Source organism: Microcaecilia unicolor, chromosome 2 (genome assembly GCF_901765095.1).
Source record: "Microcaecilia unicolor chromosome 2, aMicUni1.1, whole genome shotgun sequence".
NCBI lineage: Eukaryota > Metazoa > Chordata > Amphibia > Gymnophiona > Siphonopidae > Microcaecilia > Microcaecilia unicolor.
In genome coordinates, this window is record NC_044032.1 from 474,759,312 (window position 1) to 474,782,431 (window position 23,120).

At 44.6% G+C, this 23,120-nt stretch overlaps 1 protein-coding gene, 2 long non-coding RNA genes and 1 gene segment (V, D, J or C); 2 read left to right on the forward strand and 2 right to left on the reverse strand.

Moving 5' to 3' along the window:
• The window catches only part of LOC115461302, a 1,201,995-nt gene that overhangs the window by 675,868 nt on the left and 503,007 nt on the right, over positions 1-23,120 (forward strand).
• LOC115461316 overlaps positions 1-23,120 on the reverse strand; it is a 444,252-nt gene that overhangs the window by 159,606 nt on the left and 261,526 nt on the right. The window lies entirely within an intron of this gene.
• Positions 1-23,120, reverse strand: part of LOC115461318 — a 282,251-nt gene that overhangs the window by 99,897 nt on the left and 159,234 nt on the right. The window lies entirely within an intron of this gene.
• The window catches only part of LOC115461300 (gastrula zinc finger protein XlCGF26.1-like), a 35,365-nt gene continuing 29,946 nt past the window's right edge, over positions 17,702-23,120 (forward strand). The window contains exon 1 of the mRNA XM_030191026.1: positions 17,702-18,075. Within this exon, the coding sequence (XP_030046886.1) occupies positions 18,052-18,075 (24 nt within the window). The 5' untranslated portion in view covers positions 17,702-18,051. The remainder of the gene's footprint in view (positions 18,076-23,120) is intronic.

A 23,120-nucleotide genomic window follows, 5' to 3' on the forward strand; every position in this document is an offset into this window, starting at 1 on the left:
TGTCAGTGCTGAACGGAGTTTACATTTTTGACGTGGTTAAATAGTGAGGTGAAGGAAGCTATTAGAGCTAAAAGAAAATCCTTCAGAAAATGGAAGAAGGAACCAACTGAAAATAATAAGAAACGGCATAAGGAATGTCAAGTCAAGTGCAAAGCGCTGATAAGGAAAGCTAAGAGGGACTTCGAAAAAAAAAAAAGATTGCGTTGGAGGCAAAAACACATAGTAAATTTTTTTTTAGGTATATTAAAAGCAGGAAGCTGGCAAAACAATCAGTTGGACTGCTAGATGACGAAGGAGTAAAAGGGACGATCAGGGAAGACAAAGCCATAGTGGAGAGGTTAAATGAATTCTTTGCTTCGGTCTTCACCAAGGAAGATTTGGGTGGGATACCGGTCCAATGGTATTCGAAGCTGACGAGTCGGAGAAACTTAATGAATTCTCTGTAAACCTGGAGGATGTAATGGGGCAGTTCTACAAACTGAAGAGTAGCAAATCTCCTGGACCGGATGGTATTCATCCCAGAATACTGATAGAACTGAAAAATGAGCTTGCGGAGCTATTGTTAGAAATATGTAATTTATCCTTAAAATCGAGCGTGGTACCGCAAGATTGGAGGGTGGCCAATGTAACGCCGATTTTTTAAAAAAGGTTCCAGAGGAGATCCGGGAAATTATAGACCATTGAGTCTGACGTTGGTGCTGGGCAAAATGGTACAGACTATTATTAAGAACAAAATTACAGAGCATATTCAAAAGCATGGATTAATGAGGCAAAGTCAACATGGATTTAGTGAAGGGAAATCTTGCCTCACCAATCTACTACATTTCTTTGAAGGGGTGAACAAACATGTAGATAAAGGGGAGCCAGTTGATATTGTGTATCTGGATTTTCAGAAGGCGTTTGACAAAGTACCTCATGAAAGACTCCAGAGGAAATTGGAGAGTCATGGGATAGGAGTTAGTGTTCTATTGTGGATTAAAAACTGGTTAAAAGATAGAAAACAGAGAGTAGGGTTAAATGGTCTGAATTTTCAATGGAGTAGGGTGATTAGTGGGGTTCCCAAGGGCTCTGTGCTGGGACCGCTGCTTTTTAACATATTTATAAATGATCTAGAGATGGGAGTAACTAGTGAGGTAATTAAATTTGCTGATGACACAAAGTTATTCAAAGTCGTTAAATCACGGGAGGATTGTGAAAAATTAGAAGAGGAACTTACGAGACTGGGAGACTGGGCGTCTAAATGGCAGATGATGTTTAATGTGAGCAAGTGCAAAGTGATGCATGTGAGAAAGAGGAACCTGAATTATAGCTAAGTCATGCAAGGTTCCACGTTAGGAGTCACGGACCAAGAAAGGGTAGGTGATGATACGTTGTAACCTTCTGCTCAGTGTGCTGCTGCTGCAGCTAAGAAAGCAAATAGAATGTTAGGTATTATTAGGAAAGGAATGGAAAACAAAAATGAGGATGTTATAATGCCTTTGTATCGCTCCATGGTGCAACCGCACCTCGAATATTGTGTTCAATTCTGGTCACCGCATCTCAAAAAAGATATAGTGGAATTAGAAATGCTGCAGAGAAGGGCAACGAAAATAATAAAGGGGATAGGACGACTTCCATATGAGGAAAGACTAAAGCGGCTAGGGCTCTTCAGCTTGGAGAAAAGGCAGCTGAGGGGAGATATGATAGAGGTCTATAAAATGAGTGGAGTTGAACGGGTAGATGTGAAGCATCTGTTCACGTTTTCCAAAAATACTAGTACTAGGGGGCATGTAATGAAGCTACAATGTAGTAAATTTAAAACGAATCGGAGAAAATTTTTCTTCACTCAACATGTAATTAAACTCTGGAATTCGTTGCCAGAGAATGTGGTAAAGGCGGTTAGCTTAGCGGAGTTTAAACAAGGTTTGGACGGCTTCCTAAAGGAAAAGTTCATAGACCGTTATTAAATGGACTTGGGGAAAATCCACTATTTCTGGGATAAGCAGTATAAAATGTTTTGTACATTTTTGGGATCTTGCCGGGTATTTGTGACCTGGATTGGCCACTGTTGGAAACAGGATGCTGGGCTCGATGGACCTTTGGTCTTTCCCAGTATGGCATGTACTTATGTACTTATATGACCGACTGACCCTGACTGAGCCTAACGAAATGCCAGTCATTGTCGGTCACGGTCTGGTTTTTAGTTCAATTGGAAGAAAGAGACTATGCAGCTAAGTATTTAAAGCTGATAATTTTGCTGAATGTGCTATTTAATTAAATCCACAAGCCTTTTTGGGAGGTTTTTTGCCAATGAAAACAATCACTAATGTTGCCATTATTGCATGGGTCCATAAAGCTACCTATTTTGTAGGCAGTAAGGGCTCACAGGCTACTCCTCTGCTAATCAGTTAGCGTGCGGCAAATTAAAAATATTTTTTAGCACTTGGGTAGTGCACATACATTTGAATTCCCCTTGTTCAGAACCTGCCTTCTTTGTCACCATACCAGGCTGAAGACTTCCCCCTGATGGTAACAAAAACACTACTCTCCACGATACTGGCACCTGCACATGCTCAGTTTTCAGCGCAAGCCTGCTGCATACTGCCAAGGTGGAAAGAAGCACTTTCCCGCCAGCTGAAATATTTTTTTTGGTGGTGGTTGGGAGAGGGGAGAACACTTGGTGCCCACCCACTTCTTGCCTAGGCCCGCCCAAAATTTGTTGTCTGGCTACACCCCTGCGTCATACACTTATATTTCTGACGCAGTTGAAGATCTGAATTTTTCCCTTAGGATTCTTTTACCATGTAAAGAGATGGAAGCTTTCACTGCAGCCTAACCTATTATTGTTTCATGTATAGCTTCATTCTTCAGGATATCTAAAGCTGCTTTTTTTGCATCAGGTTTTGAGCCATGTATTAAAGTTGGTTATTTGGCATTCAGTAACCTTTCTTCTCCCTTACTATGAGCAATATCTTTGTCAATGCTGTAGTCTTTACCAAACTCCATATGCACTACTTCAACTCCATTTGTATCCAGATCATTTGATGCAAATGGCAGTGGTGTCTCCAGACAAAATATTTGGGGTGGATACAGAAGAGCAAGCTAGGTATGGAGGGGGACATTTCAGCATATTATGCCCAGTACATTACACACCCCTCTCCCCAACACCCTTAAGGGGCCATTTTACTAAGCCTCATAGGTGCCTACGCGTGCCCAATGTGTGTGAATTTGGAGTTACCGCCTGGCTACCACGTGACCCTTGCGGTAATTTCATTTTTTATGTACGTCTGCTATGCGTACCAGAAAATCATTGTTGTTTCCTGGCACATGACAGAAACCGGGCAGTAATTGTCATTCTACGCGTGTAGATGATTACTGCATGGTTACCACGTGAGACCTTACCACTAAGTCAATGGCTGGCAAAAGGTCTCAGACCCCAAATGGACGCACACCAATTTTTATTTTGCCGCACGTCCATTTTCGGCAAAAATATTAAAAAAGGCCTTTTTTACAGGCACGCTGAAAAATGGATCTGTGCTTGCCCAAAACATGCACCTACACTAGCGCAGCCCATTTTTCGGTGCACCTTAGTAAAAGAGCCTCTTAATTAGCAAAATATGACACCATGGCCTTCTGTGCATAAAGAAACCTTTCCCCTCCAGTTAGTTTTAGCTGCCAGATAAAACCGCCATTATAATTGATAACATCATTCAATAAATTCTTCTGGTGATGTGAAGGCTGGATTCTCGACAGGATTGGACAGAATCTCAAAATAAATCCTACACCTCCAGTTCTGTATCACAAACTCTATGTTCCCTAACAATGGAGCTATCCCTCTTACAACACGACATACAAAAAAATATTAAAATTGTGATTATCATCTCAGGAGCAGCACACACTCCTTCAACTGCCAGACACTTTGATTGAATTAGATGGGATTTTGTTTGTATGGTGACTCTACAGGATGTAGAGACCAATAACACAAAACCCTGCAAAGACATGTTCAAAACCTATAGCAAACTTACCAAACAATAACAGCTCTAACCTACCTATGAAAAGATTGTGTTATGAATAGAGCCAGTGGCGATCCTAGACGGCATGACACCCCCCCCGGGTGCACGCCACTGGGGATGGGTGCCGCGGCGCGCGCCTGTCAGCTAAGTTCACTGACTTCGCTGCAGCTCCCTCTGCCCCGGCCGGAACAGGAAGTAACCTGTTCCGGGGCAGAGGGAGCTGCAGCGAAGTTAGCAAAGTCAGCAAACTCAGCTGACAGGCGCGCGCCATGGCACCTCCCCAGCGGCGTGCACCCGGGGCGGACCGCCCCCACCGCCCCCCCCTTGGTACGCCACTGCCTAGAGCACCAATAGACTTACTGCTATGAAATTAGAACAAGCGTGACTATTACAGATTCTTATACAGATACTACATGCTAGCAGAATCCTTCACCTCAGTTGCAGATGCAGAACATGGACAGATTCTCATCTGATACACCACAAAAGACATGCATACAAAAACTGAAATGGAGACCCCCCCCCCACCCCTCCGCCCAAGAAAACCAGATCCTATAAGCGAGGCAATACTGGTAAAAGAGAAACAAAAAAGTATTATTTTCCTGTACTTTACAAAATAGAAAATTTGAAAATAGAAAAAAATGTATGTTTCACAAAGCAGAAACATCCCAATTTCAAAAAAGAATTAAATAATATTTTTATTTCTATCTTTATTGCTTGGGCTTTTTTTTTCTGATTGGGCTGGTCCCAGTCTCTTTTCCACTTTCCTTGATCAGTCTTCTCCCAAACTGTTTTCCAAGTTTGCTTTTCTGTGTTTTCTCTCTCCTCTTGTCTTCTTCTTTTCCATCTATACATCTGTCTGCCATTGATCTTTCTTTTTATATTTTTCCCACTTTTCTCTTCTCTGTGTTTACATCCACTCGTTTGATATTGACCCTAATTCTTCCTTTCTCTAACCCAATTCTTAGTCTCCTCCTTTTCTTCTTTCATCTACCTACCAGCTTTTCCCATCTCCCTCTAATGCTCTTTCTAGTACTCCCATTGCCCCCTCTGTTTCTTGCCTTCCCCAATCCCCTCCCCCCCATTTTTCACCCACTGTGTAGTCCTCCATTTCCACCCTCTATACTCACCATCTCAGCCCTCACATACCCTCCATTGTCTGTCTTTCCTTTACAAGTCCAACTCTATTCTTGCATCTTCTCTCTTCCCTTTCCTCTAGGCCATTCTTCTCTTATTCTCTACTCATCTCCTAGTGCCTCGACTCTTTCACCATTATTATAATCTCATTTCCTCCCTCACTCAACCCCTTCAGAGACCTATCCCCTTCCTCTCATACCCCTCCCCAGTACCCCATCCTTTTTCAATGCTTTTCATCCTCACCAGGTCATTCACATTGTCTCAAGTTTTCCCCACATTTCATCTCCTCTCTCTTACCCCCATTTCACACCCTCACTCATTTTCTTAACCCATCAACACACACCCCATTCATACCTACCAACTGCCAGGTGCTCACTATCCCCTCAAAATTCCCTCTCCATATTTCTTATCCATAATTCCATGCTCTACCCCCCTCAACATTCTCCCACTCCCATTCTCCGTACCCCTACCCTGAGTCCCATCTATCTTCTGCTTAGTTCTCTACACCCCCAACCCATGAGTCCCACCTATCTTCTGCTTTGTTAACTAAACCCCTAACCCTGAGTCCCATCCATCTTCTGCTGTGTTCCCTACACCCTCTCCCCTGAGTCCTATAAATCATCTGTGGTGTTCCCTACATCCCCTACCCCCCGAGTCCTATCCATCTTCTGCCCTATAACCCTCCCTTCCCCCCATCCGAGTCACATCCTATTCTGTTTCCCTCCATTCTCCTCACCCTACCTAAATCCCATTCATCTTCTGTTCTTTTTCCCCAACCCCCACTTCTGAGTCTCATTCATCTTCTGTTCTGTGTTGTAATGTCAACATTCTTCTTATTAATCACTATTTCCCCTAATGTTTTCTTACATATTGAGTTGACATTATAAGTAGTATATTATCAGGCTTATTTTCGAAAGAGGACGCCCATCGTTCGACACAAATCGGAAGATGGGCGTCCTTCTCCCAGGGTCACCCAAATCGGCATAATCGAAAGCCGATTTTGGGCATCCCCACTGTTTTCCATCGCAGGGATGACCAAAGTTCCCGGGGGCGTGTTGGAAGCGTAGCGAAGGCGGGACTGGGGCGTGCTTAACACATAGGCGTCCTCAGCCAATAATGGAAAAAAGAAGGGCGTCCCTGACGAACATTTGGCTGACTTTATTTGCTCCATTTTTTCTTGCGACCAAGCCTCAAAAAGGTGCCTGAACTGACCAGATGAACACCGGAGGGAATCGGGGATGACCTCCCCTTACTCCCCCAGTGGTCACTAACCCCCTCCCACCCTAAAAAAAAAACTTTAAAAATATTTTTTGCCAGCCTGTATGCCAGCCTCAAATGTCATACACAGGTCCCTGGAGCAGTTTTAGTGGGTACTGAAGTGCACTTCAGGCAGGCTGACCCAGGCCCATCCCCCCCTGCCTTTTACACTTGTGGTGGTAAATGTGAGCCTGTCAAAACCCACCACAAACTCACTGTACCCACATCTAGGTGCCCCCTTCACCCCTTAGGGCTATGGTAGTGTTGTACAGTTGTGGGGAGTGGGTTTTGGGGGCTCAGCACACAAGGTAAGGGAGCTATGCACCTGGGAACAATTTCTGAAGTCCACTGCAGTGCCCCCTAGGGTGCCCGGTTGCTGTCCTGGCATGTCAGGGGACCAGTGCACTACGAATGCTAGCTCTTCCCACGAACAAATGGCTTGGATTTGGTCGTTTCTGAGATGGGCGTCCTCGGTTTCCATTATTGCCAAAAATCGTGGACGACCATCTCTAAGGTAGACCTAAATGCTGTGATTTGGGCGTCCCCGACCGTATTATTGAAACGAAAGATGGACGCCCATCTTGTTTTGATAATACGAGTTTCCCTGCCCCTTCACGGGGACGTCCTATGAGGACACCCTCATGGAAACTTGGGTGCCTCATTCGATTATGCCCCTCCACGTCTACTTTGTATTGTAATTTGAATATATTTTCTGCTGTAATTGTCTATTGCTTATGTTTTGATTTATTCTTACTGTATACTGCCTTGAGTGAATTCCTTCAAAAAGATGGTAAATAAATCCTAATAAATAAAAAAAATAAAAATAATAAGGATTCAACAGGATGTACAAATAAGAATGACCCAATTAGACATGGAGGGGCATTTTCAATAGAACATCTAAATCAGAATTTGAAAGTTTTACAAAAACGTCCAAATTCTGAACAGGAAAAAAGGTCATTTTCAAAAAAGATAGATGTCTATCTTTTGTGTTCGAAAATACTATGGACGTCTTGTGATTTGTACGTTTTGTGATTTGGACATTTTTTTTTATCCATTTTCGAACAAAAAACATCCAAATGCAAAACATCCAAAACAGAGGAGGAGTGGCTTAATGGTTAGTGCAGTGGGTTTTGTTCTTGGCAACATGGGTTCATTTCCCACTGCTGCATCTTGTGACTTTGGGCAAGTCAAATGCACAAGGGGCATTTGTGGATATGACATCTAAGTCTGAATTTGGACGTTTTTTTTGTAAAACGTCCAAAATCAGAACAGGAAAAGAATTTTCTACCAAAAAAATGCTATCTTTTCTTTTTGAATATGCTGTTTGGAAAAACATTTTGTAATTTGGACGTTTTATTGTTTGGCCTATTTTCAAACAGAAAACTTACAAATTCAAAACTTACAAAATACACAAGAAAATCTACAATAGAGTGAAACCATTCACATATTCTAAGTGTAGTAAAAGCTTTGGTTGTAATGTAAATCTCAAAGCGCATCAGAAACATTACAATAATCAAGATGGGGCAATATCATCATCTGAACCAAAAGAGCAAATGTCTCCTTAATAAACAATGCCTGTATTAGCCTCAATTGCCTCAGTTTAAAGAAAGTTTTCTTCCATAAACGGTTAATCTGAGAACAATAGGACAATGAAGAATCCAGTATCACTCCCAATACCCAACATTGTTTCAATAGTCACAATCTTATTTATTTATTACATTTGTATCCCACATTTTCCCACCTATTTGTAGGCTCAATGTGGATTACATAGTACCGGAGAGGCGTTTGGAGACTCCGGTGTAAACAAATACAAAGTGATGTTATGGCAAGATAACGTTCATGTAGCACAGCCACATTAGGGAATCGTACAACGGAAGAGTTGTGTTATGTCCATTACGTACTTTAGTTTTGTTGTGTTGCAGAGATCTGGCATTTATGTTGGATTGGTAGGGTATGCCTTTTTAAGCAGGTTAGTTTTTAGTTTTTTTCCGGAAGTTTAGGTGGTCACCCAATCTAATAGTGGAAGGTATAACTACCTCTGGTCTCTTAAACCATGATATTTCAGTCTTATTACTATTTAGTTTTAACTTGTTCAAAGAAGCTCATTCCTAGACTTTGGATATCCCCAGAGCAATGATATCAGACAATTCAGAGATTTTTAAAGGAACTGGCAAAAGAAACAGAATATCATCTGCATAGGATAATAACATCGCTCTGGTATTTAATCTAAGTTGTCCTAAGGATGACATAAAAAAGTTGAATACTGGAGATAAGGTTGAACCCTGAGGGCAGGGGCGTATCTGAGGTTCGGCGGTAGGGGGGGCAGGGGCTAGAGTGAGGGGGCACATTATAGCCCCCCTACCGCCGTCAACCCCCCCCCCCGCCGTCAACCCCCCCCTACCGCCGTTAACACTCCCTCCCTCCCCCGCCTACCGCCGTCACCTACCCCGAGGTCCGCTTCCTCCGGCTTTTTAAAATATTGCTTCAGCTGGCGGGGGACCCCAACCCCCCGCCAGCCCAGCCGCGATCTTTAACTTTTTCATCCTCGTCGTGCAGCGCGCTGTGAAAGCTGCATGCATCTTTAGTTCCAGTTGAATGGAGTCTGACGTCGCAGCACGTTGTGGAGGAAGCGGACCTCGGGGTAGGTGACGGCGGTAGGCGAGGGAGGGAGGGTTAACGGTGGTAGGGGGGTCCGGGGCAAAATCTGCGGGGGCCCAGGCCCCTGTGGCCCCACGCAGATACGCCCCTGCCTGAGGGACTCCGCATCCTGGTGACCAGCATCTAGTAAGTTCTTTATTTTGACGGACACAGTAACTACGGTTCTTCAAAATATCAGTGAACCAATTAAACACAGTTGTAACCTTATTTGAGAAGAGACTCAGCCTCACCGCACCAGGAGTTAGTAGTAGTGAGGAGTGCCTGTAGCCAAGCTCTGGCCTGGGTCAAGGTTATACAAACTAATCATGTTCATCTGACTCAAAGCCAAATGAAGGAATATGTTTCTAAATTACAAAATTTTTCAGAAAGTGGAGTCTGGAATCAGTTGATTGTAACAAATTTTATTTTGTTCCAAATTTGGATGTACTTTGAGACAAACTAAACTTCCCTTTCAGAAAGCCGCGCAGCAATGCCAACACAGCCCATTCAAAATGAATGAGCTGTGACGGCATTACTGTAGCAGCAGCTGCTAGCATGGCTTTGTAAAAAAAAAAAAAACTGTTTTTAGCTTTCTAAAAAATGTAAGAATTGTCATTTAGAGGACTTTTTTGGATCCACTGTGTGTTTTGCCAGAATTGTCATTTGACCAGAAATTGAATTTTCTAAGCTTGTGAATTCAGATGAACTCTTACAGTTTTTTTTCCACAGTGTAATTCTACTAATACATATGTTAAAACAAGAATATCATCACAGATCAACTCTGCTTATCAGATAAGTTCCCCTTTTTTTAATAATTCAGTGTTATTTCTTTACCTTTTTTGGAATTAATACCCCACCCCTAAATAAGAATTGATCCTTTATATTTTATTCCTTTCCAGAACTCATGTCGCAACCTGAGCACATTCCAGCCTGGTAAGTATGGTTGAATTGTATGTCTGTGACTGTGCAGTACTGCAGAATCAATTAGCTGTTATTCCTCTCTTGACTCCTGGCTTTGGACTTGCTTGCGGAGGGGCCCTTAAAGTCTTCTCTGTGTAGAAAGAATTGCTGATCTTTAAATAAATAAAATGAGGCAAAACTCTCCGCAGTATATCCTATATATGACCTATGAATACTGGGCTTTACTAAGGGTTTCTTTTACAAAGCTGTGCTAGCGATTCCCGTGCTGCACATGAGAGGAAGTACATTCAATTCCCATGGGCTTCTTCTCATTTGCTGTGCCAGAATCACTAGTGTGGCTTTGTAAAAGAAACCCTAAATAAGGAAATAAAAGTTTAATTATGAACACTTACTGCTGGTTTCCTAACACTGGAAACTTTCCCTATACTATAGAAGAGCATAGTTTTTTTTTTTTAATTAACAAGCAGCGCATAATTCAATTCAATTCAATTTAGGTCTTATATAATGCTAAAATCCCCTGTTTAGGGTTCAGTGTGGTTTACAACATTAATGGGACAACAGTTACACTTTTATAAGTAGGACATTGGGTGAAAACATTCTTATTGGTTAGATATAATATGTAAAGTGTTGCACGGTATGATTATAGTCTGTGTTAAATTTGATACTCAGCAGCTAACCCTTTCTCTCAATTAAAAGGGGTTTTATCAAAGCAGACACCCACAGTGGATTTAAAACTCAGTCAGAGGACTTGCCAAACCTTTCACACTTTACACAGGGAAAACCAAAATAATGAACCACACACTTACTCCAAATTTCAGCATTAACTCACTCTCTAGTTAAAAATATACCACTTTCAAACACGTTAAGTTAACAACAGCCACCTTTTATTCAGATCCCAGTCATACCAAATTTGGATGTTTCTGCTTTGTGAAACATACATTTTTTTTTTTTTCAAATTTTCTATTTTGTAAAGTACAGGAAAATAATACTTTTTTTTATTTCTCTTTTACCAGTATTGCCTTGCTTATAGGATCTGGTTTTCTTGGGTGGAGGGGGGGGGGGGTCTCCATTTCAGTTTTTGTATGCATGTCTTTTGTGGATAAACTGAAACTGAAAGCATTGTTTGCAAATATAATGCCTAAATTAGGCTATGTGTAAAAACAATCTATAGTTGTTTAATATACAGGCGTGAAGGAGGCCAGTGCATATTGCGAGCAAATGTTTCTATGGCTGTGTCAGAGTTGATGCATCTTCCTAATTCAGCCTCAAAGGCAAGCAGTCCTAAACTCTGAGTCTCTGCTGCCCATTGTTGATCAAAGCATGCTTTTTATTTTTCTAAAAGGTCTGAATGATCATTCGGCTTCAGCCACAGTCACTGGTAGAGAACAAAATATGCGTAAAGCAACACAGACATTTGGAAACACTTTAACTTGCTCAATAGTTCAAGCAGCTCCATTTGGTCATTTCTGAAATTGGCTATGTGAATTGCTTTCAAGTGTGTTATTTCTTCAACCAATGCTGAAGCGGAAACATCAATACTGTATTTATAGCAAAAGGTTTCAGCCTTTTCTTCTATTTCTTCATCAGATAAGAGGAGATAAAGGAAGCTAAATGTTTCATGAAGTTTCACACACGCTTTATATTGCACCATTTCATTTTCAATAACACAATCAAAACGGAAAAGACATTTTTTGAACCATTCTTCACCATCACTTTCATTTACCTCTGATATATTTGATTAGTCTGGCTCATCGACCATTCTTTTCTTTTCCTAATTCTAATTTGTGGAAATTCTATGTCAAAACCAGTGGTGTGCTGGAGCCGGCTCACACCGGCTCGCAAGAGCCGCTTGTTAAATTTACTGGCATCTTGCGAGCCGGTTGTTGGCCAGTGCGAGCCGGCTCGCCTCTGCTCCCCCGCTGCCCCGGTCGTCCATCATCTGTCTTCCTCTGCTCCCCGACAGACCTGGTTTCCTTCCTGCGCCGCTGCTTGCCTTTAAAAATTTTATTTTCCTTCGAGGCGCGCCGGCGTTGAAGCGAAGGCAGCAGGCTTAGCTCGGTTTCAGCCTTCCGTTCTCTTCCCTCGCATCATGGCTCCACCCTCGCGCAAACAGGAAATACGTCAGAAGAGGGCGGAGCCATGATGCGAGGGAAGGGAACGGAAGGCTGAAACCGAGCTAAGCCTGCTGCCTTCGCTTCAACGCCGGCGCGCCTCGAAGGAAAATAAAATTTTTAAAGGCAAGCAGCGGCGCAGGAAGGAAACCAGGTCTGTCGGGGAGCAGAGGGAAGACGGATGATGGACGACCGGGGCAGCGGGGGTGGGGGGGTGGGGGCTGGAAGAAGGCAGATGGAGGAGAGGAGGGCAGGGGGGAGACGAGGGTTGCTGGACATGGGTGGATCATGGAGGGGATGGCAAGGGGAGAGGAGGGTTGCTGGACATGGGTGGATGGAGGGCAGGGGAGGGTTGCTGGACATGGGTAGATGGAGGGGAGAGGAGGGTTGCTGGACATGGGTGGATGCAGTGGAGGGGGGAGAGGAGGGTCGCTGGACATGGGTGGATGGAGCATGGAGGGCAGGGAGGAGAGGAGGGTTGCTGGACATGGTGGATGAAGGGCAGGGGAGAGGAGGGTTGCTGGCATGGGTGGATGGAGGGCATAGGAGAGGAGAGGAGGGTTGCTGGACATGGGTGGATGCAGGGCAGGGGGAGAGGAGGGTTGCTGGACATGGGTGGATGCAGTGGAGGGGGGAGAGGAGGGTTGCTGGACATGGGTGGATGGAGCATGGAGGGCAGGGAGGAGAGAAGGGTTGCTGGACATGGTGGATGGAGGGCAGGGGAGAGGAGAGGAGGGTTGCTGGACATGGGTGGATGCAGGGTAGGGGGAGAGGAGGGTTGCTGGACATGAGTGGATGGATGGCAGGGGGAGAGGAGGGTTGCTGGACATGGGTGGATGGAGGAGAGAGGAGGGTTGCTGGACATGGGTGGATGGAGGGGAGAGGAGGGTTGCTGGACATGGGAGGATGGAAGGGAGAGGAGGGTTGCTGGACATGGGTGCATGGAGAGCAGGGAGAGGAGGGTTGCTGCTGGACATGGGTGCGTGGAGGGCAGGGCAGGGGGGAGAGGAGGGTTGCTGGACATGGATGGAGGAGAGGGAAGGCAGAGAGAAGAAATGCTGACATGGATGGAAGAGAGGGAAGAGTGAGGAATGAGATGAGAAGAAGGAAGAGAGGAGAATAACTGCACATGGATGGAGAAAATAGGCTGAAGCTGGATCCACTGGACTGGACAGTCAAGTCTGCGGAGGACCCAGCTTTTACTTACAGATGTAGGGCAAGAAATGAAGAAGAAAGGTGGAAAGTAAAGAAATAAATGGAAAGGAAGCCCTGGAAACGGAGTTAAGAGGACAGATAGCAACAGAATCGGATACTGGGCCGGCATGATCAGAAAAACAAAGTCACCAGTCAACAAAGGTAGAAAAAAATCATTTTATTTTCATTATAGTGTTTGGAATATGTCCACTTTGAGAATCAGGTGCTCAACATTAAAAGTTTATTTTTATTTACTTATTTATGGCATTTTATCCCACATTAAACAGATTGCCCCCCCCCCAGGCTCTCTCCCCGGCTATAACCAGCTCTGCAATTTGGGGGGGGGGGGGGCGCAGAGGTGGACGAGGGGTGCAGAGGTGGATGGGGAGGGGCGCAGAGGTGAACAGGGGGGGGGGCACAGTGGTGGACCGGGGAGAGAGCCTGTTGTTAAACATTTACCAGCACACCACTGGTCAAAACCCACATTTTCAGCAACCAGTTTAGTGGAGGAGGAGGAGTAGGGGAGTAGCCTAGTGGTTAGATGCAGCAGACTCTGTTCCTGAGGAACTGGGTTCAATTCCCACTGCAGCTCCTTGCAACTCTGGGAAATCACTTAATCCTCCATTGCCCCAGGTACAAATAAGTACCTGTATATACTATCTAAACCACTTTGAATGTAGTTACAGAAAGGCAGTATATCAAGCCCCATTCCCTTATTTCAAAATGGCCCAGCATAAAATATCATTATTTGTGGACTATTGACCTCTAACTTATTTCTTATATTTTGCTATTGTTGAGTTTATTTAGATTTATCTTTTTTTTTTGTTTTTTGGGAGTGAATTTTCTGTTCATAGATGCTCCTTGTTTTAACTTTTTGTTAATTCAAATATAAATACATAAAAAGGTCATTTCATCCTTTAGATTGTAAGCTCCTTTGAGCAAGGACTGCCCTTTTTATTAAATTGTACAGCGCTGCGTAACCCTAGTAGCGCTATAGAAATGTCAAGTAGTAGTAGTAGTAGATTAGCCTAAGTGATAACACATCTCTTTCGTCAGAGCATGTGCAAACAAATAGATAGCAGGCAGACAAACAGATGGGTGAATTCTCCCTAACAGCTATTGCTTATATGAAACATGCTTAAAAATGCTTCATTAGAACACACCAGATATGCCAATTCACATGCATTTCTCCAGCTCACATGCATAACTATAGTAATCTCACTCATTGCCAATCTCTCTCCCTTTCCTGTCCCTACTCCCACAGCCTGGCCTGGCATCTCCCACTTTCCTGGCTCTTGTAGTCCATTGAACTACTTGAGTTTGCTGCCCATAGTGCTGAACAGATGCTACTTCCAGCCAATGCGAGGTCTTTCTTTTGCTGCTTCCGCCTCCTCTGATACTATTGCAAGTTTCTGGATGCAGGATTGGCAAAAGAAAGGCCCTGCACTGGCCAGAAGCAGCATCTGTTCAGTGCTACCAGTGGCGGCCTTATGTAAGTTAAACAAACCATGGGAGCCAAGAAAGTTGGAGATGCCAGCCGGGCCACTGGGGAGCAGGAAAATAAAGGGAGAGTGTGTAATAGGGAGATGAGAGGAAAGAATGTCAGGATGGCAGTGGTGGTGGTAGGGAGAAAGGGATTCCAGGATGTTGGGGGAGAGGAGAGAGAGAGCTGCTAGGATAATGGGGGAGGGGAGGGGAGATTTAAAAACAATGCCAGGATGGTGAAGTGAGTGGAGTGGAGGAAAAGATGCCAGGATGGTGGGGAAAGAAGGAAGAGGGACAGGTGCTGGACCTCCAAAGGGGAGATGGAACAGGAGTAAACAAAGAAACAGAAACACTTGCTGGGCCCCTGGGGAGGGGGACAGAAGGAGGGAAGAAAGGGTAGAGATGCTGGCCTGACAAAACAGGCGGGAGAAGGAGATATGTTGGGGGGCGGGCATAGGGACACAGAAGATTATGTTGGACCAGACACAAATGGGCACAACATGGCAGCAAGATAGGGGCGGAATAGCCTAATGGTTAGTGCAGTGGACCTTGATCCTGGTGACCTAGGTTCAATTCCCACTACAGTTCCCTGTGACCTTGGGCAAGTCACTTAACCCTCCATTGCCCCAGGTACAAAAACTGAGATTGTGAGCTCTCTAGGGACAGAGAAAGTACCTGCATATAATGTGTACAGCCAGCATTTTTGTATATAATGTGTACAGCCAGTAAAAAATGCAAGTTGATATCTTGCTAATTTTTGTGCGTCTGGGCCACATTTCTCTACATAAAACATTCTGAGGTAGTAAGAGAAATTGAAGTATGTTGCTATTGAAGTAATAGTTATGCCACCTGGATTACTGTAACAGGGTGTATGCTGGATGTAAACTGCAACTGCTTAAAAAGCTGCAGACTGCCCAAAACACAGCGGCAAGATTGGGTTGTGGTAAGTCCAAGTTTGAGTCTGCCACGCCCCTTCAAAAGAAGTTACATTGGCTCCCTGTCACAGAACGCATCACCTTTAAGCTTTGCTCTCTAGTCCACCAAATCCTTTACGGTGATGTACCTGGCTATATGATAGATCTCATCTCCCTACCGCTCCAAAATGTGTCCCGGCTCTCCCGCTCGTATCTTACCCTTCACTATCCGAGCTGCAATGGAGTCAAGTACAAGACTGTGTACGCTACCTCCTTCTCTTTCATTGGGACTCAGTTTTGGAACTCTCTGCCGAGGTCCATCAAAACCACAGCAGATCATCTAACTTTCCGGAAATCACTAAAGACCATGTTATTCAGAAGTGCCTTCCCTGCGAGCTCTCCCAGTGACTCCACTGCTGGAAACACACCAACCTAAGGACATTTGGACATCTCCCCCTTCCCCCTTCCCTCACAGTTTGCCCTCTATCTCTATCCATTCCTATTCTTCCCCATTATCTCTTGTAGGTTTGCTGTATTCATTTTACTACATTGGCGCCTGCCTCTGTGGTGCATTGTAAGCCACATTGAGCCTGACATTGTTGGGAAACTGTGGGGTACAAATGAGATAATAAATAAATAAATAAATATCAGATGCTCAATGGTCTCAGATATGGTGTAAGGGTCCTAGAGCATCTCTATCAGCTGCTATTACTTAATCTAATGGTTTTTTTTTTAATGTGTGATAGAGCTTTATGGACCCCTCGTAAATGTAAAGCAATTGATCCATCAAACTCAGACTTATGTTGGTCGTGTAAATTGCAGAAAAGAACTCTGATGCATCTACTTTATGACTGTCCTAATATTTTAATTTTTTGGCAAGATGTTTGGTCCAAATGACAAGATATCTTTCAGTTTCAGTCGCCATTATTACTCAAATATGTAATATGGAAATCTATATCCATTCCCTTTACACTTTCCGATGAAGACAAATTACTTTTTTGACTTCGTAATCACCATAGCTTTGAAACTGATCATTTCTCACTGGAAAGATAATACTCAACTCAGCATCTATATTTGGTGGAACTGGACTCTTGTATAAAAAATATGAACAAACTCTTCAATTTCATCAATGCGGCTTACCAACTAGAATTAAAAAATGGACTACTTTGGACAGAGCCGTTGAGGGGTGGCAGGGGGGCAAAATTCCCTGGGCCTGGCCTCCAAGGGGGGCCTGGCCCTGGGGTTTCTCTCCTTCCTGGTCCTGATGTGTCCCGAGTGATTGGGTCCCGACAGGAGCAGGAGAGAGAAAACTCAGGCGCCGGGCCCCCCTCCAGAGCTGCTCTTTGCTCGCTTTTACCGCCGTGCCGAGCGGCTGCTTTTTCCCCTCAGGTGCATGCTCGGTTTTGAAACCGAGCATGCACAACGAGAGAAAAAAGCAGCCGCAGGGGCACGGCAGAAATGGAGTGAAGAGCAGCGCTGGATTCTTCCGCTGGCAGGGCCTCAGTATCCACGCCAGCCTCAAGGTACCTCAGTTGTGGCAGCAGCCCTGCCCTGGGCCCAGCTCAGTCTTGGCGGCCCTGACTTTGGACACTTCTTTCATCAAAGGTTTCTTAATTATGGCTATGACTAACCATAGTAGCTTGGTTTTTGCAGCTGTTATATTCCTACGTTTTTGTATTGATTTGTATAATTTCAAGTTAAAATAATAAAAAATAATAATTATGGTTAACATGTTAGTCAACAAACAAGCTGCAGGTGATTCTTTTTTATTGGACAAACATGTGAAAAGCATTATCCTGGCTTCATCAGATCAGTGAAGAAACAATGTAGCTATACTGAGTTTAAATAGTATATATTTATTTGGGTCTGCATAAAGAAATACATGGTTTGGAACATGCTGATAACTAAATTACAGTTTTCTACATGATGTCGGTATGGCAGATTGTTATCATCCTAGTGATTCGATCAGCTCGCCGTCAAGCCAGTTCTTTAAGAAGGCGTCTGTACAGATCCACCTTAAGGAGGAGGGATATTCCCAGCATGCACTATATGGCTTTCAGGCCGGCCTCAGTTGAGGCGCTTTGCGCATGCTCTGTACAAGGAGGTTTTCTGCATCTGTTTTCTCCCAGCGTTTGCAGGGCTGCAGAGAGCAGAAAGGCTTTTGAAACAAAGAAGCTTCAGCTGCCTTCTTCGCTACGACTGGAATTCTTAGGAGGCAGAGCCCAAGATCAGCCCCGGCATAGGGGAAAGGAAGGACTTTTTTTTCTCTCTGTCTCTGAGAAGCTCAGGAATCAGTCACTATTTTTCTTTCGTCTTATTCTTCCTTTTCGGAGTCTGCTTACAAAAAGGAACGCTTGGAGCCTGCCCTGAATAATCCCTGCAGCATTCAAAGGAAAAACAAAGGAAATGTCGGCACTCGTTTCTGACCTGGTAAGAAATTCATAGCCCGTCTTTCTGCTCGGAATCCCAGAGCTGTATTCTGTTTCCGTGTGTGATGTCTGCCTTTTCACAACGTAGAGACTGGGAAATGGATTTATTGAATGATCTGCTTCTTGGTTTATGATTTTTTATATCAGAAGATATATCACAATACAAAGGCCCCAAATCTCGATCCATTATGAAAGAATTAATTAAAAAACAAACAAACAAAAAAACACTGGATGTGATGAAAGGAAAATGCTATAGCTAAAGACGAACAAAGAATTAATTTATTACCTTAGCCATTGCATCAGTACCCCGAACAGGCCTGTCCAAGCAAAACAGCTGACCACAATCGGACAGTTATTACACTCCAAATTTGTATATGTGCAAAATTTAATGTTAAGGAAATTCAGCAATAGATCACTTGCCCGACAAAATACCGATCTTGATGGGGCTTTTTTTCTGTTCAGGGATCAATTAGCCCATCAAATAAATCCTAATAATATCACACAGCCATTAGGAATACCCTTGTCTGCAAATTTTTCTAGAATATAATTTAACAGGATCGAAACTAACCTCAAGGTCCCAAAAATATTTCACTGTGAATTCACTTGAAAATCATGTTCCTCAGCTTTTGCCCTGTCTCTAGTAGCAGGTAGACTGAGGTCAGCACAGCACACCCATTTCCTGTCAATAGCACAGAGTATGAGCTGATGTCATTGGGCACACCTGTCATTGAAATGTGCAAGGCCATCTCTCTCTGTCTTTGTGTTTTGTCAGTTATTGCCTGCATCTCCTCCAATTTCCCTTTCTCAGTTCATCATGCAGCCTGTTTAATAGGGACAGACTGACAGGGATCTGGGCTCCTGGGCAATAACGGTCATGGGCTCCCCCTGTCCCAAGCTCTCCACCCCCCCCCCCCCCGATCCAACATATCTCCCTCCCTCTGGGTCCAATATCTCTACCTCCTTCCCTTCCCCAGGTTCAAAATTTCTCTCTCCCTCTCTTCTGTTCCCAGGTTCATCTCATTCCCCCCCCCCCCCCCCCATTTACCTCAAAAGTTCCTTTCTCCATACAGAGTCCCGGCTATCTGCCGCTGACTGGAACCTTCTCTTCCATGGCCCTTTCCAATGTAACTTCCTGCTTCAGCAAGGGCGCGCTGCAGCAGAGAGAAGGTTCTGGTCAGGTGCAGACAGCCTGTGCCAGAACCTGGTACGGAGAAAGGAACTTTTGAAGTAAACGGATGGGGGGGGGGGGGGGATGTCAGAGACAGTGGAAATGCTGAAGCAGGGCAGGGAGTGAGAGAGAAGGGGACGTGCCAGACACGGGGATGGAGGAGAGAGAGGTGTTGATCATGTGGGAAGGAGGTATTGGGCCCCCCAACTGTTCTGGGCCCTCAGGCACTGCCCGATTGCCTGAATGGTTTGTCTACCCGTGCTGTTCAAAGATTTGTGGGATTGGGAGCTGGAGTCTGGGTTACAAAAATCTCAAGGATATCATGTCCAAAAAAACCCACACAGGGAAAAAAAAATGCTTAGGTGCATTCTATGAAGTATGCCTTAGTTTAGGCATATGTTATAAAATAGCTTTAAATTTCCATGCAGTGTATAGAATACTCCAAGCGGCTGTCCTGGTGACTAGATTTAGTCGTATCCGTTTACTCCAAATAAAACTTGGTGTAACTGCTGACACCTAAATTAGGCGCAGAGCGAATGTATTCTAAATCAATACTCATAGATTTTAGTAACGCCCACAGTCTGCCCATTCCACACCCATGGACTTGCCCTCTTTTTGACAACATGCATTAAGAATTTACACGGACCGCCTTTCTAAATACGCTTAGCAAGTAGTGCGTAAATTCTAATGCCAATTAGTTCTGATAATTGCTTAAGTGGCAACTATTGGTGCTGATTGGCTTGTTAACTAATTACCTGCAGAAATAGAGAATATGACTGGTTCCTTAGCATTGGCAGCAGATGAACACAACCCACACGTCTCTGGATTCATCTGCCAGCAGGTGAAGATTGAGAGCACTGCAGTGCACTGTGCCTTATGGGATGGCAAGCTCCTTGGCCAGTCAGTATTCTCCATCTCCAGCAGGCGGATGGCCGGTCTCTCTGAAGCTCCTGGCCTCATCTGCTATCAGCTCCTATTCTAGGTTTCCCAGCTTCATTGAGCTATGGGGCGTGCAGCTGAGCGGTGCTTCGTCTAGAGGATACACCTGTTCAGTCCAGGTCCCTCCCCCACCCTACTGTCCTCTCCTGCCTTTCTCCTTCCTCCATGCTATGGACATTCAGCATTAAAAAAAAAAAAAAAAAAGGCCTTCTAATTTGGCTGCAGGAGAGATGCTGGTACCTCCAGTATCAGGGCTTTAATGAGAGAGGATGGCATTTTACCTCCTGCTGCAATGGGACACAAACGGGGCTCCTCACACTGCACCCTGGGTGAGTCTTCATTTATTGCCTTTGTTGTGTTCCATGACGCAGTTTTCGTCCGTTCGTGGGAGGTGCAGCGACGGTTCTATTCCCCAATGGGATATGCAGGCTTCCAGCAGTATCCTGTGGCAGCACTGGTACAGACCTTGCTAGTATTCTTACGTGCAGGATGCGCGTCACTTGGTACTAGCAGAGCGTCGGCAGCCATTTTGCTAGCATGTGAGCCAGGTATGACAGGACGACCTGATTTTCCCCACCTTTCTCTTGGGTGCTAAGTTTCCCCATGCAGCTCCAGGTTCTTTCCTGTGGGGCGCATCTGCAAAAGGGTTTTACAAAAGTACATAAGTATTGCCATACTGGGAAAGACCAAAGGTCCATGGAGCCCAGCATCCTGTTTCCAACAGTGGCCAATCCAGGTCACAAATACCCGGCAAGATCCCAAAAATGTACAAAACATTTTATTCTGCTTATCCCAGATATAGTGGATTTGCCCCAAGCCCATTTAATAACAGTCTATGGACTTTTCCTTGAGGACGCCGTCCAAACCTTTTTTAAACTCCGCTAAGCTAACCCGCCTTTACCACATTCTCTGGCAACGAATTCCAGAGTTTTCCTCTATGGCGTGAGTGAGACGGAGCACTGTTTTGCATTTAAAAAAAAAAAGTGGTAGCGAGCTGGCACAGTCTGTTATGACACGAATGTGCCATCCTGTTGGGTTTCGTCCAGCTCCTGGATCTGTTGCATGCTAGACTGCCGCCTTCCTGCTGTCCGAGTCACAAGATAGTTCAGCAACAGCTCTTTCATGCCTGTTACCCCATTCCTCCCTGGGCTGGGATGACTGAGCTGCCTAAGGGGTTTTTCTTGGGAAACAGCTGTCACCAAATGACTGTGTTGCCTATGGTGAGTTCGGCCTTGCATTATAGTTAGAGAGTGGGATCTCTGTAGCTACTGCTATGGGGGCTGGAGAACAGCAGCAGGGCAGCTCACCCTTTGGGTAGGAGTCCCTGGTCGAGGACTATTTCGGATCTGTTTTGGTGCAGTGCTTTTCATATTGGCAGTTTTGGGTTGTTTTTTTTTTCCTCAGAGGACAGGGCTTACAAAAAAAAAAAAAAAATCTACCAGAGCTGGTTTGTGTGGAACAGTTGGCTGCAGGTTTCAGCGGTCTATGGAATTTTTTTTTCTGAGACTGCCATACAAGTTCCCATGGTACTCGTGAAAGAGTGGGACCTCGGTACTGCCATCCGGGGGTTTCCTCATGTTCAGTGTATAAGTTGCCTTGTGATACAGAATGGCTTATTCTGAGCAGTCTCATAATGTAAATGCTGCAGAGCAAAAATGTTGTTTCTTATAAATCACATAATGACTTTCAATATATTGTAATAGAAATTTTTTAATGTGCTTATATTTCTTCACATGATTATCACAGGCACATAGGTTTTCTAAAAAGTCCACCAATTTCAATCATTGCACATTGTTTTTTGACTTTTTATATCCCAAACGTGCAGCATTTCACCATATAGTAAAAAAAAAAAAAAAAACATTGTTCCAAAAAATCACTTATCTTTTATAGTTCCCTGGGTCCCTACATGGGCCGTGTTTTGCATGTCACTGTTTCAGGGTATCCAACAGAACAGTCTTTTAAACAGTCTGCATGAGCCCTAGTTTATACAGTGTCTTTCAACTGATGAAAAATGCCACCCGTGGCCATTTGGATGTTGTGGTTGTTTCCTCTCTGCAGGTTACTGATGCCTTCCTTTTTCGGTTCAGTTTTACATCGCTTCCCTTTTCGCCTGAGTTTGTGCTTTTAATACACCAGGTGTTTCTTCTTAAGGGGCAGCAGGCTGATTTTTGCCTCGAGGGGGGGGGGAGAGGATGGGGTCAGCTGTTGAGCCAGAGGCAAAGGAGTGCAAACTGGAGGTTTTTTAGGAACAGGAAGTGGCATTATTTTCCTCTCCTCTGCTGTCGGAGGCGGTCTTGTCTATTGGGAAGGAACCCGTGCATCTGGCGTATCAGGAGTGCTCTGGGGCTGATGTGGATGACCCCTCTGCTGCCAGGTTGTTTGCCAAGGAGGAACTTTCTTCTTGGATCACTCAGGCACTTGAGGTACTTCACATTACTCCCCCTGGAGGTCAGGACCGTAGTGTGACTCCCTCCACTATGTTTGGGACCAAGAGGCCTCCAAAGTCATTTCATGTCAATGAGGCCATGGATGAGTTGATTCAGGTGCACTGGGAATCCCTGGACTCCAGCCTGACAGGGACCAGGGCCATGTCACACCTTTACCCCATTCTTTTGGTGGTTCTGGAGCGGTTTGGCCAACCCATGGTCGATGCTGTGATTACAGCCGTCGCAAAGAAGACCGCTATCCGGTGGAGGGTGGTACGGCTCTGAAAGATGTGCACGATTGCAAGATCGAAGTGGCCTTGAAGCTTGCCTTTCAGGTGGCCGCTCGTGGCCTACAGACTGTGATCTATGCGTCCTACATTGCTCGGGCATCCCTGTCATGATCGCAGCAGCTTATGGAGCTGGAGTACCAGTCCGTTTCACCCCCTTTGGAGGCAGGATTGTCTTACGTGGCTGATCTGTATGATCTGCTTCAGGCCTTGACCAAATGGATGG